At 40.4% G+C, this 12,768-nt stretch overlaps 2 protein-coding genes across 2 annotated transcripts; one reads left to right on the top strand and one right to left on the bottom strand.

Annotated features, from left to right (window-relative positions):
* Nucleotides 1–545: 545 nt before the first annotated feature.
* On the top strand, nt 546–12,768 carry LOC306745292 (transmembrane protease serine 9-like). Its single transcript, XM_079228044.1, has 11 exons — nt 546–608; nt 707–860; nt 933–1,192; nt 2,008–2,144; nt 2,231–2,381; nt 11,404–11,478; nt 11,574–11,724; nt 11,817–12,067; nt 12,156–12,292; nt 12,394–12,495; nt 12,607–12,768. The coding sequence occupies exons 1-11, from the start codon at nt 569–571 to the stop codon at nt 12,652–12,654; spliced, it is 1,506 nt and encodes a 501-aa protein (XP_079084170.1). The 5' UTR covers nt 546–568; the 3' UTR covers nt 12,655–12,768.
* Nucleotides 5,111–6,634, bottom strand: LOC306744806 (trypsin-1). The gene is made up of 6 exons (XM_079227493.1): nt 6,587–6,634; nt 6,183–6,333; nt 5,808–6,058; nt 5,577–5,713; nt 5,356–5,457; nt 5,111–5,242 (listed from the first exon to the last, which is right to left on the bottom strand). The coding sequence occupies exons 1-6, from the start codon at nt 6,624–6,626 to the stop codon at nt 5,195–5,197; spliced, it is 729 nt and encodes a 242-aa protein (XP_079083619.1). The 5' UTR covers nt 6,627–6,634; the 3' UTR covers nt 5,111–5,194.

Here is a 12,768-nt window from a genome sequence, read left to right on the forward strand (position 1 = left end):
CTTCGGGTTCCACTTGAACAGAAGCCAAGAGAGGTGAGAAAGAGATCATCTGTCGTCTCTGAAGCAGAAAACTAAAATGTTGTCTTTTTCTGTTTCTGTGTCAGACAGCAATCAACAGCCTTTTAGCTCTAATGAGAGCAGAATAAATAGTCATCTTCTATTGTATTCAACCTATATGTATTAACATGATATGACTGTTAACAATAATTTATTGTTGTGTCTGCAAAAGAGTTACAAGAGTCACCCATTCAAAAAATAGGGACATTTAGGTGACAGGTGCAGAAAATGATCTGCCAAAAACAGACTACAGCAAACACTCTCCTAGGCCAAAAATATGAACGATGTGGCTCACTTATTAACTGAAAGGATAAATGTGGCACATGAGAAGATAAGGTTATTTTTCACTGCAGGGCTAGGGCGGTAGATTTGGGGGTGGGGGTGTATTGGAGGTATGTGGAGGAGGAGGGGGGGAGCATGGAAAGACACAGAGTAGTTCAGGTATAAATGCAGTGCGCGACAGATCAGACACGTCCAGTCTGGTCGTAGGAAGGTTTGAGTCAGCCTCAAGATGATTGGCCTGATAGTTGTCATGCTCCTGGGTGCTGCAGGTAAAGCATATCTGCAGCATGTACACCAATTTTAGGGTAAAAGAAAAAACTGTAACTATTGTAAATATGACCAATTTTCTTTTTCTTTTACACCACAGCTGCAGCACCTATGGATGATAAGATTGTGGGTGGGTACGAGTGTGAACCCCACTCTAAACCCTGGCAGGTGTCTCTCAACATCGGCTACCATTACTGCGGCGGCTCCCTCATCAACGACCAGTGGATCGCCTCCGCTGCCCACTGCTGGCAAAAGTGTGTACACGATTGAATGTTTTTGTATGATGAAGAGGATTATGAAAATGTTGTCACTCGTCTCCATTTCAGCCCCTTTTCACAGATTGCCGTCTTGGGTGACAACCACATCTGGAATAACGAGGGCACGGAGCAGTACATGCCAGTGGATGCCATCTACTGGCACGAGAGTTACGACTACCAGACCCTGGACTACGACATCATGCTGATGAAGCTGGCGCACCCCGTCACCGTGAACCAGTACGTCAAGCCAGTCGCCCTGCCCAAAGCCTGCCCTGCAGTTGGGGACATGTGCACAGTGTCTGGATGGGGCAACATCTACACTGATACAGGTGAGGAAGCACCAAATCATCACATTAAAAGTCTTAAAAAAAGGTTGTCCTATTGTTTCTTGATGTTTTAGTTGAGGTCACCTGAATAAACTATATGTGACAAAGTATTAGGCTACACTCTGGCCTTCTATAGATGTACAACACATTATAACAAAAGCCTTTATGAACACAAGTTCCCCACTGTGTCTTATAGCAGTGGACCACCTCATTGATCAAAGACAAAGTCTTACCTGCTATCACCAACATTATCAATTAAATCTTTATGAGATCAGGCAGATAACAGTCCAGAAAATGTCATATATATATAAAGACAATTGGTTATTGTTTAGGCGTAATCATGAGAGATGTGTAAATATGTGAATAGATAATAGCGTATCATCTATGGCTAAAGATTGTCGAGTGTTGAACAAATATTTTGTGAGTGCAAACACCATATCGATTCTGTTTGATGGCTGACGAATTTCCCCATCCTTTCAAACCATTCAACACCATTTGACTGATTGACCGTTAGTTAGCCCCGCCCCCTTACTGTTGTTTTTTGCCGCCCACAATGCACTTAAGGCTAAAATAATAACAGTGATTTTAACAATTGAGATGTATTAAATCATTTTCAAAATACTTACACAAGACAAACAAAACCAGTTATGTTATTTCTTAAAATCAAAATGCCAAATAGCTGCTCTTTCTTAGCTCCATAAAAGTCAACATTTTGGAGATAGCCACATTGGTTTGATATTGGTAATGTTGCCTACTTGAGATAAACATATTGACACAACTATCTCCCTTTATCCTTCTTTCTTGCTGTCATCTGTTAGTGTTCAACCCGTTTTACCTTCAGTGTGTGGAAGTCCCCATTCTGTCTAACAAGGACTGCAATGGTTCCTACCCCGGCATGATCACTGACCGCATGGTGTGCGCTGGATACCTGGAGGGAGGCAAGGATGCTTGTCAGGTATTTCCACACAGTTGCACAGAAAAAAATGTGTTTAATGGGATGAAATGATGGAAGGAATAAACTCTTCTCTCTTCCCTGCTCAGGGTGACTCTGGTGGTCCTCTGGTGTGTAATGGGGAGCTGCAGGGTATTGTCTCCTGGGGCCAGGGCTGTGCTCAACCCAACTACCCGGGCGTTTACACCAAAGTCTGCTCACTGATGCCCTGGATCAACGATATTCTCTCCAGATACACCTAGACTGTGATCTCCCATCACAGAGCTTCGTGAGAGAGAGGAAACCAGAGGGAGATTGAAACTGAAAGAGTCAGGAGGCAGAGGCTGAGAGCCACAATGACAAACAGTGGAGCGGGGGGAGGGGGACAGAGAGAGATCTGAGATGTGTTTAGTCAGGGCACAATCAATAAAATCTACAATCTTGTGATGCATCCGTGTGTACATTATTGTCAACAATACTGAAGTATCTGCTCCAAATGCAGCAATAGTACTGAGTACTTTATTTCAAGTCGGTGATGACATTTCCACCAAAACAAATATAAACCACAGTCAAGCAGCTAATGGCAGTACACTTTTAAAAGTCACAAAATTGCATCATCTTATGAGCAAATCCAATATATTCTGTGTGAATTAGCCTGTTCTTGACCCACATCAACAAACAATCAATCCAGAATATTGTCATCAAAAAGACACACAAACTGTTGCTTCCATCTGTGACCAAGAGAACTGAGCATTGGTGTTTAACATTCAATAACTGCATGAATAGGGTTTCTAAGGTTCTGTTAGTTTTTTTTTTTGTCACAGCACTTGAATAGGATACTGCTCTCATTTTGATTTTCTGTCTCCTGAGTAGGGTTGAGTACCGAGAACACGTCCGGTACCTACCGGACCGAAAAGCAACTCAGATTTCGGTGCTTCCTTCCGGTGCCTGAGCCGATTTAAATACTTTTTTTTTTTACACTACTCTGTAAAGTTGCACGGTATATAGATACTAAAAAGGTAGCGCGGTACCCGCACGCTAAAAACGATTATTAAAATAGCGCGGATCAGAGCGCACTCGCTGCTCTGCTCTCTGTCCGCCTGCAAGCCCCGCTCGAGGGGCGGGGCTTCCAGCGCTCACACACACAGCGCGCGCACACAGAGATCGCTGGAGACACGAGCACGAGCTTTTGAACGTCCGTCCTCGGCTTGCTGGAACAAATCTCTCCAGTTGATATTAATGATGACGTGTAGTCCAGTAAAGCAGCAGTTTGTAGAATCCAACGGTTTCTGAGTTCTGTTGCACACGGTCCAATCAGGCCACCTGATGCTTGTGTCTGTTGTATATATATATATATATATATATATATATATATATATATATATATATATTGTTTATAGTTTGAAGTTAAAAGGTTTGAAGCTGTAGTTTGAAGTCAAGTGTTTTGTATGTACTTATTTATTTATATCTATAGTATACTTTAAACAGTTCATAATATTGTTCAATTTGAAGAAAAAAAATTGCCTTGGCAATAAAAAAGTATCGGTTCAGGCATCGTTTAGGCACCGGTATCGTTTTAAAAGTATCAGTTTAGCACCGGTATCGGAAAAAACCCAAACGATACCCATCCCTACTCCTGAGTGCAGAATGCTTTATAAACCTGGAACGGAAGGGTGCAGATGTTGCAACACCCCATTTATCAATGTCAGAATCCGACAAGAATCTGAAAAGGAGTCAGACTTCCATTGAAATGTGTTCAATGAGTTCCATTTACAGCTGAGAACTTGGTCTTGAGTCTTTTCTTCACCAAAAGTCTGGTGGCAGAGAAATAAATGAAACGGACATTATGTTTCCTCAGCAGGTCCTTCCATAGTGTTGTTGTTCAAAAGTGGCTGAAGATGACTCCTACTATCTTCCTTTAGTTTAAAATGATGATAATGAGGAAATCATTCTGTGAGGTTTCTAAATATGTGGAAGAAAAAGTTTCGTTATTTAAAAAAAAAGCTTTTGAAGTCATTTTAGGCTGAGCAAAAAAACCAATAGGACCCAATGTCACACATTTTCGATTGATCATCTGATAAAACAAAGAAAGGAAATCTATCGCCAGCATTCAGATAAACAATGTGATGCCCCAAACACTGCAATTAGTTTGACTCTTCAACAAGAAAATAAATGCCATGCTTCCCCTAATTGCCTTGTTTTCTTGTCCATGAAAGGTTAGTCAAAGCTCTTGTTTTAAAATCAGCAGTCAGTTATGTGGAAGGTGATGGCACACATCTTGTTTGACTCTTTTGCAGCAAGCAATATAATACAATCTTCTATCTGCTCTTCACAGACAGCAATGTGGATTATCCCTCATCATCACCACCACCACAGTGAAACAAAGATACAGAAAGAGATGAGGTGATGAACGGGTATATGACCGATTAGTAAATCAATTACTAAATGTACTAAATTAAAGTCCCTTTTAAAAACAATGTTGTATGTCCATGTATAATACATGTGTTTCTACTAAATGCTGGAAAATTAAGTTAAATTATGAATTGAAAACCACCACAGACATCTCTCCTTTGATGAGTTGTGAGACTTCTAGTATTGAATAATGCAGAAGTACCTGTAGTCCACAGCTGCATTATTTATCCATGAATACATTTGTATTTTAAGCCATTATTTTTTAGGTAAACTGCCAATTAATAATACTAAATGTAAGAAACAATTAATGCCAAGTGAATTCCATGTACATTTATAATGAAAGCAACTACTATTAGGAATCTGTATTCATCATCTCAATTCAAACCTGATCAGCATATAGTGCGGTGCTTTGGTGGAACTGGGAAGTCAGTTTCATTTCAAATATGCACACACACACACACACACACACACACACACACACACACACACACACACACACACACACACACACACAGAGTCACAGTCACACACAAATAAAAGCTCAATTTTAGTAAATTATTTTACTTTAAATCTTTTATTTGTCATATTGTTCAGTACAATAGATGGAACATTAGAAGAACACGGTTGTGGGCTTCTGGACTGAACTTGCTGGTTTGGATCCCTTAGTTGGAGGCCATGGTGGTCGCCAGCCAGTCGCTGAAGATGCAGACCTAAAAATGAAGAAAAACACTCTTAGAACAGTGAATCAGCACAGCATTGCAGAATAAACCAGACACGTCGAATGTATATATGTATTGATTCAATTTTCATTTTTTAAACTTACCTTGGCGTAGACACCGGGGTGGTCTCTCTCAGCACATCCGTAGCCCCAGGACACAACACCCTGCAGCTCACCGTTGCACACGACGGGGCCACCGGAGTCACCCTGAGAAAGAGAGCGTGGAGTGTGAAATAACTTAGAAAAGTTTGATAGAAGCCAACAAATCACACCAAGTATTTCATACAGTGCTTGCTGTATTTCTGTGTGAACATCTAATTACATACCTGGCAAGAGTCCTTGCCTCCCTCCAGGTATCCAGCGCAGAACATGGCGTTGGTGATCATGCCGGGGTAGGAGTTGTCACAGTCCCTCTCAGACAGGATGGGAATGTTCAGGCACTGCAGCTTGTTGCCGTCAGCGGCTGGAGATCAAAAGAGAAAGAAAAAGGTGAAACTGGAGCCGCACTGCAGTATAAACATACATGGTGAGGGCACAACACAGGTAATGCTACTTACAGGAGCTCTGGGTGCTGCCCCAGCCAGTGACTTTGCACATGGTGCCAGCAGGGGCACAGCTGGTGGGCAGAGCCACAGTCTTCACGAACTGGTTGAGGGTGGCGGGCTCGCTCAGCTTGATCAGCATGATGTCGTTGTTGATGTTGTAGGAAGAGTAGTTGGGGTGGCGGATGACACGAGAGGAGCGGATGAACTGCTCGTTACCCTCGGAGACCCTGATGTTGTGCTCTCCAAGACGAACCTCCACACGGCTGTAAACAATTGAAATACGGGGCATTAGTGAAAAACACAAAAATCAATCATACAATAATCTGAATACCCATACAGTAAGTAAATCAGACCTTCAACCCTGATAATTATGAGGAATGTGCTTACGATTTGTAGCAGTGAGCAGCAGACACCACCCAGTCCGCACTGACCAGGGAGCCTCCACAGAAGTGGTAGCCGGAGTTCAGGGACACCTGATGGGCCTGGGAGTGAGGCGTGCACTCATACCCTCCGACAATCTTGTCCTCCTCCAAGGCAACTGAAAGCACACACATCAGCAACAAGTTCGTTGTTAGCTAATCGTCAAAAAGTAAGTCGGAAGACATCTCTTTGAATGCAGAATGTCAAACCCTAAGTGAGTACTGATGAAAGTTGGAGATCAATCCGTTGTTCTCTAATTAAAATCGCATTAGGGAGATGCTCTGGTTATTCTGAGCTAAATTCTGGGATAAAGGCCAACAGGCTGTTCGCAGAGAGGAAAGCAATTTGCTCGATAGGAACTTCACACTCACAAGCAGCTCCGATGAGCAGAATGAAGACCAGAGACCTCATGGTTGCTGTGTGATGCTGTTGATGATTGGACTTCACCTAAAGCCCTTCTTTTTATGCACAGACAGGAGCGCTGCCCTCCACTCCGTCCATCCTCATTGGTCAGCGAGGGGCCAATCTCTGCAGCGGGATTTTGGACATTGGTGATTCATTACAGAAATAAATTATTATATTTTTTTATTGTGGAAGTCTTTCGTACATTTGTAAAAGTATCAGGGAGAGTATGAATATGGGTCATATTGGCTCCTGTGTTTGTTCATTTATTTATTTACACTACAAGTTAAACATATTATTCTATGATCTCTAATATCTAATAAATGTTTTAGTTTGAACCATTGGTGAACCTATCATTTTTATGTTATCACTGGTTTAAATGTTATCATAATAAAATAGAGCATTTGTGTCAAATGAAACAAAACTAAATCATTGATACACATTTCTTAATGGCCACACATGGCAGCCAAATATATTGTTTTATTCATATTAGGAGTGGCTTTTATCTCGACAAGCATAATGAGGTTACAGATTTCAATTTTAGTACAATTATGAAGTGCTGGCACTCTGAATTAGGAGTTACTCAGCAGAATTGTGATTTATTGCTATTAAGTACTAGATGGAGTTTGACTCAACACCACTTTGTACAACTCATTTCTATATAAAAACATCAATAAGTAAATTTAGTGAGTAGTCCTACTACTGTAATAAAGATTTGAATGCAGGTTTTTTTAGGGGATATTTAATATTGCTATTATATTTTGGTCAAGGTTTGAAGCCACCACCTGAAAGTTGGCACGTGTTTCTCTGGTCAGATTGTACAGGTACACAAGTCCCATTTATATTTAGATGTGTGTGGACACAGTATCTTCCAGCTGTGTGTTTCTCAGCATCTGATAAAAACTAAATTCAGATATGAGGGGTGAGGCTGCCTTGAAAAATAAATGACAATCTTTGTAATATTTTTTATAAGGCAGTTTTCAATAAATAGGTAGAGAGCAGTGTTGGAGAAAGAACTCAGAGTAACAATATCACAATTAAAAAAACAAAACTCAGTTGCAAGTAAAAGTAAAATTTCTGCATTTGAAATACTACTTGAGCAAAAGTAGCGAAGTATTAACAGAAAAAGTATGCCTTTATGGCCCATTCCAGAGTATTACATTACCCATATCTGTAACTATGGAACTATTCTTTTGTGAACAAGTTAGTTTTGTTGGAAGACAAGTTGCAACTGTATCCTTCAAATAAATGTACAAATAAAAGTAATAAAGTAAATATTTGAGTAGAATATATTTATAATAACGCGTAAATGGAAAATACCCAAATTAAGCATCAACATTGTGACAAAGTGAATGTGGAATGCAACATGAATACATATTGGAACATGAAATAATTATTATAGAAATGCCGAATGACACAGATGTGGTTTGAACAGTGACATTAAATGATGACATGGACTCTGTCAGCCTGAGTTTGTTTTACAGAACATCATCATTTAAAGTAAAGTTAATTAGTTTTTTTGCTCAACGCTCATTGGACATTTAAAGTACCCAAATGAAAAAAATGAAAAATATACTTTTAACCACTACTGATGGCCTCACTTTTAGAAGTTATATTGCACCACCGTCCTTCTGGTCTCGGAGAGAAAAAATTATGTTTTTATAAACCAAGAGACGGGGAAGTGATGATTCATTTAGAAATAATAGTTTTTATACAAACACTTTTTGGATGTATGTGTCTTTAATATCAACTCATTTGGGTAAAAAAAACTATATTTATCTCCACCCTAATAACATATATATATATATATATATATATATATATATATATATATATATATATATATATATATATATATATTGTATCATTATTTACTTTACCGTTCACTTAAATTCTGATCTCTGTAACTCTGTAGCTGAAAAAACGCTTTTGATTTTCAAGATAAGTCATCTATATTACAGTTGTATTCATTAGAAAAACATTTTTTAATAGAAAGGAAATAATAATTGAACAGAAAAGCAAACAATTGCAAACACTTTATTTGTTTTACTTCAAAGTCAATAATGTGGGTCTTATGTGAAGGTAGAATGGTGGAATTAAAAGCTGGTTACTCTGCACACACGCCTGAAAATAAAGAGGTATTTGTTTGTTTGTTTCAGTGCAACATAGAATACATTAAAGAGAATGATAGTTATATTTTCAGTTGATGCAGGGAAATGTTACCTTGGAGTATAGACACCAAGGTGGTTCTTCTCTGCACACCTAAAGCCTCAAGACACAACACCCTGCAGCTCATCATTACACACAACAAGACCACCAGAGAGATCATTATTATACTTACAATGGAAACCTTTGTAATACTGTTATATTAATAGTGAATTAGAGAGAAGTGGGGGAAAAAAGCGTAGTCTAATTTGAAAAGTCAATGATAGAATATCATAGAATCTTGTCTCCTTCCAGGTATCCGACACAGAACATGGTGTGGTCAACCATGCCGGGGTAGGAACCGTGTCCTCACCAGACAGGAAGGGGATGTCCAGACACTAAACAAGACAACAAAAGGAAGTGTGCAGTAGGGATGGATTGTCAGAGAGCGTAGGCAGATTGGATTTTTTTAGACACAGTTTCAGAAATCTAAGTTTGCCTGAGATCACTGTTTTCATGGTGTTGCCCCAGCCGGTGACGTTGCACATGGTGCCAGCGGGGGTCGTTCTGGTTGAGAGTGGTGGGCTCACTCAGTTTGAGCCGCATGATGTCATTCTCAAGGGTGAATCATTTGAAGAAGGGGTGTTCGATGATCCGGGAAGCACAGTGACCTCACTGTGCTGCTCTCCCATATGCACCTCAGTATGACTGTATGTGAAAGTAGATGGTAATAATAAATCTCCATTCCCTCAATGGAGCGTGCACTTATACCCACCGGCGATCTTGTCGTCCTTCATGGCCACTGAAAAACACACAGGAAGCCAAATAGTCAGCAACCTAGTGATGCTTTTTTCCATTTAGTAATTAGAAAACAAGCAGAAAGACCAACTGAAGACCAACTGCTAGAACAAAAATAGTTATCAGTTTGCTGCAATGTGGTAAATATACAAAATTGCACAATGCACAAAAGTACTTTATCACAATCACAAGAAGATCCAATGAGCAGAACAAAGACCAGGGACCTCATGGCTGCAATGTGTGATCCTGTCATTGTTAATTGTGTGTCCATGTGTTAGATCTCCTCCAAGCTGCCCGATTGGTTCAATAATTGTCAAAATTAAAACTTGATAGTGAAGTATTGACTGCTAGATGAAAGTGGTTCATTTCAGGTGACTTGGGGTAATCCAATAATATTCAATCCAATTTGACAAAACTCACTGTTCAGCTCTAAAGCAGTCGGTCAAGATATAATCAAGAGCACATGAAACCTTACTTACAACAAGCCTGACATAGTACATATAGGTGCATATTTTATAATGCCTAATCAATTCACAGACCTCACTTTTCATGTTAACTCAGAATAATGACTGCACTGGAAAAATAATCCATTCATTGCTTTTATTAATCGTTGTTTGAAATATTTGATTGCATTTAAACATTTGTCAGTCAATGCCAACGACTATTGTGCAATTAAAATGCAACTGAAACGGTGTCATTTAAGCACATCTATAAAAGTGCAGGAACATCCTGGAACAAATACCACCATTAAGTAAACAAATATTATGTATTCATGAACTCTAAATCCTTCGAAACACTGTGTGGGTTTTGAATCTTCAGACTGCATCTGTTCTGTTTAATCCTGCACAGATATTCATATGTTTCATGCATATTTATCATGTGATATGGAAGCTGTTACTCCACTGCAACATCCAAACATCCAATTTTACAAGGTTGACTCAAACTTCACCAGTAGCACATCTGCACTGAATTTAAATCCAGTTATCAGGTTAATTGACTGTTGGATTGTGCAGGTTTTTGATTATTACGTAGTCAGTTATTCTTTATATTGATCTTAATTCTTCAACATCCATTTTCATGACAACAATAACATAAAAACATCAGAATACTTTAAAGACAATGACACTGAAACCTAAAAATGCAATCCCATTTAAATGTATTCACTGCGAAGTGTCCTTACTGCTATTTTAATATAGAAATTGTGCGCTTAAGTCATTTTCACTTCCATTAATCAATGTTTTTTGAGGCGTCCTATCTGAAGACACGTGGGTTGGTTTTCCTGTGAAAGCCACATTCAACAACTGTGGTTGTGAACCAGGCCATCTGCAGAGCTGCAGCCGTGTCCTGACAGCACAAATCCATCCATGTCAAGGTTAACAATTACAAAATACATCCTGTGCTGAAAACAAATGCAAAACCACATATGTGCTCTGCAAAAAATGTCACAGGGAATGTTTAGTCTCGAAATATGCATTATGTGTAGTTTTACTAAGTACTCATTCAGGGAACATGCATGCGTTATGCACACAGACATCAAACAATCCGTGTCATATGAATAATGCTTTTTCATATGAAGACGGTTTGTTATATCATGTTTTAAAAATGCATTTATATGCTTGTTTCTCCAATGTGCCTCCCACTACATTGAACATGCTTCTTGAAAGATTTACTTATGATACAATTGTCAGCGATGCAGTATGCAAATACCACGTGTCCCATAGCCAACAAAATATGAGCATTTCCAAAACCCAGAATCGTTTTTCCATGTTTGACCTGATTGGTCAAAAATAACCTTGGGGGTGTGTTCAACAAGGAAACCGATCCATGTAAACCAGGACTGCAGGTGAAGTCAGTCATCCACCACATCACACAGCAACCATGAGGTCTCTGGTCTTCGTTCTGCTCATCGGAGCTGCTTGTAAGCATGTCTTTCTTCTTGTGTTCCAATTACTAAATAGACAAAAGAAAAGCATAACTTGGTTGCTGACTATTTGGCCTCCTTTGTGCTTTCAGTTGCCTTGGAGGAGGACAAGATTGTCGGAGGGTATGAGTGCACGCCTCACTCCCAGGCCCATCAGGTGTCCCTGAACTCCGGCTACCACTTCTGTGGAGGTTCCCTGGTCAGCGCGGACTGGGTTGTGTCTGCTGCTCACTGCTACAAATCGTATGTCCAATGTTCTAAAGACAAATAATCAATCTGCTTTTAACGGCCATCGTGAACCTCAGCTGCCACTAAACCTCTTTTTTCCTCTCCAGCCGTGTGGAGGTTCGTCTTGGAGAGCACAACATCAGGGTCTCCGAGGGTAACGAGCAGTTCATCCGCTCCTCTCGTGTCATCCGCCACCCCAACTACTCTTCCTACAACATCAACAACGACATCATGCTGATCAAGCTGAGCGAGCCCGCCACCCTCAACCAGTTCGTGAAGACTGTGGCTCTGCCCACCAGCTGTGCCCCTGCTGGCACCATGTGCAAAGTCACTGGCTGGGGCAGCACCCAGAGCTCCTGTAAGTAGCATCTGCATTTTAATTAGCTAGGAGTAACAGAATGTTTCTGTTTTCCTTTACCAACCATACGCTCTTTTATACATTGTAGCCGCTGACGGCAACAAGCTGCAGTGCCTGAACATCCCCATCCTGTCTCAGAGAGACTGTGACAACTCCTACCCCGGCATGATCACCAACGCCATGTTCTGCGCTGGATACCTGGAGGGAGGCAAGGACTCCTGCCAGGTGTGTAACAAGAGGACTCGACAGGGGTCCTTGTCCTATGCTTCTCAGTTGCAAATCTAGAATATTTGGAATTTTCTTCACATACACACTCTCTTTCTCAGGGTGACTCCGGTGGCCCCGTCGTGTGCAACGGTGAGCTGCAGGGTGTTGTGTCCTGGGGCTACGGATGTGCTGAGAGAGACCACCCCGGTGTCTACGCCAAGGTAAACCTAAAATATATCTATGAAATGCAAACTTCACATGCCTAGTTTAAATTAAATACATTTGCTACTGGCTGTCCATGCTAACACACATCATTCTGTCTCCATTCACAGGTCTGCCTCTTCAACAGTTGGCTGGAAAGCACCATGGCCAGCTATTAAGTGGGATCCTGCGATCACCATCTTACTCTATTGCCTTTCTTCCATCATTCTAACTCCATTATTGTTGTTGAGTTCTGAACAATGTGCAGTCATTTTCCATCTGAGTAAATAAAG

Source organism: Taurulus bubalis, assembly GCF_910589615.1.
Source record: "Taurulus bubalis genome assembly, chromosome: 12".
Taxonomy (NCBI): Eukaryota; Metazoa; Chordata; class Actinopteri; order Perciformes; family Cottidae; genus Taurulus; species Taurulus bubalis.

What these genes read in the sequence shown, in the direction of transcription:
- LOC306745292 (XM_079228044.1), top strand. Translation starts at nt 569, where the DNA reads ATGATTGGCCTGATAGTTGTCATGCTCCTGGGTGCTGCAG. An exon ending in GCTGCCCACTGCTGGCAAAA is followed by an intron (nt 861 to 932) that starts GTGTGTACACGA and finishes TCTCCATTTCAG; the next exon opens with CCCCTTTTCACAGATTGCCG. An exon ending in GAGGCAAGGATGCTTGTCAG is followed by an intron (nt 2,145 to 2,230) that starts GTATTTCCACAC and finishes TTCCCTGCTCAG; the next exon opens with GGTGACTCTGGTGGTCCTCT.
- LOC306744806 (XM_079227493.1), bottom strand. Translation starts at nt 6,626, where the DNA reads ATGAGGTCTCTGGTCTTCATTCTGCTCATCGGAGCTGCTT. An exon ending in GCTGCTCACTGCTACAAATC is followed by an intron (nt 6,059 to 6,182) that starts GTAAGCACATTC and finishes AATTGTTTACAG; the next exon opens with CCGTGTGGAGGTTCGTCTTG. An exon ending in GGGCAGCACCCAGAGCTCCT is followed by an intron (nt 5,714 to 5,807) that starts GTAAGTAGCATT and finishes TTTGATCTCCAG; the next exon opens with CCGCTGACGGCAACAAGCTG.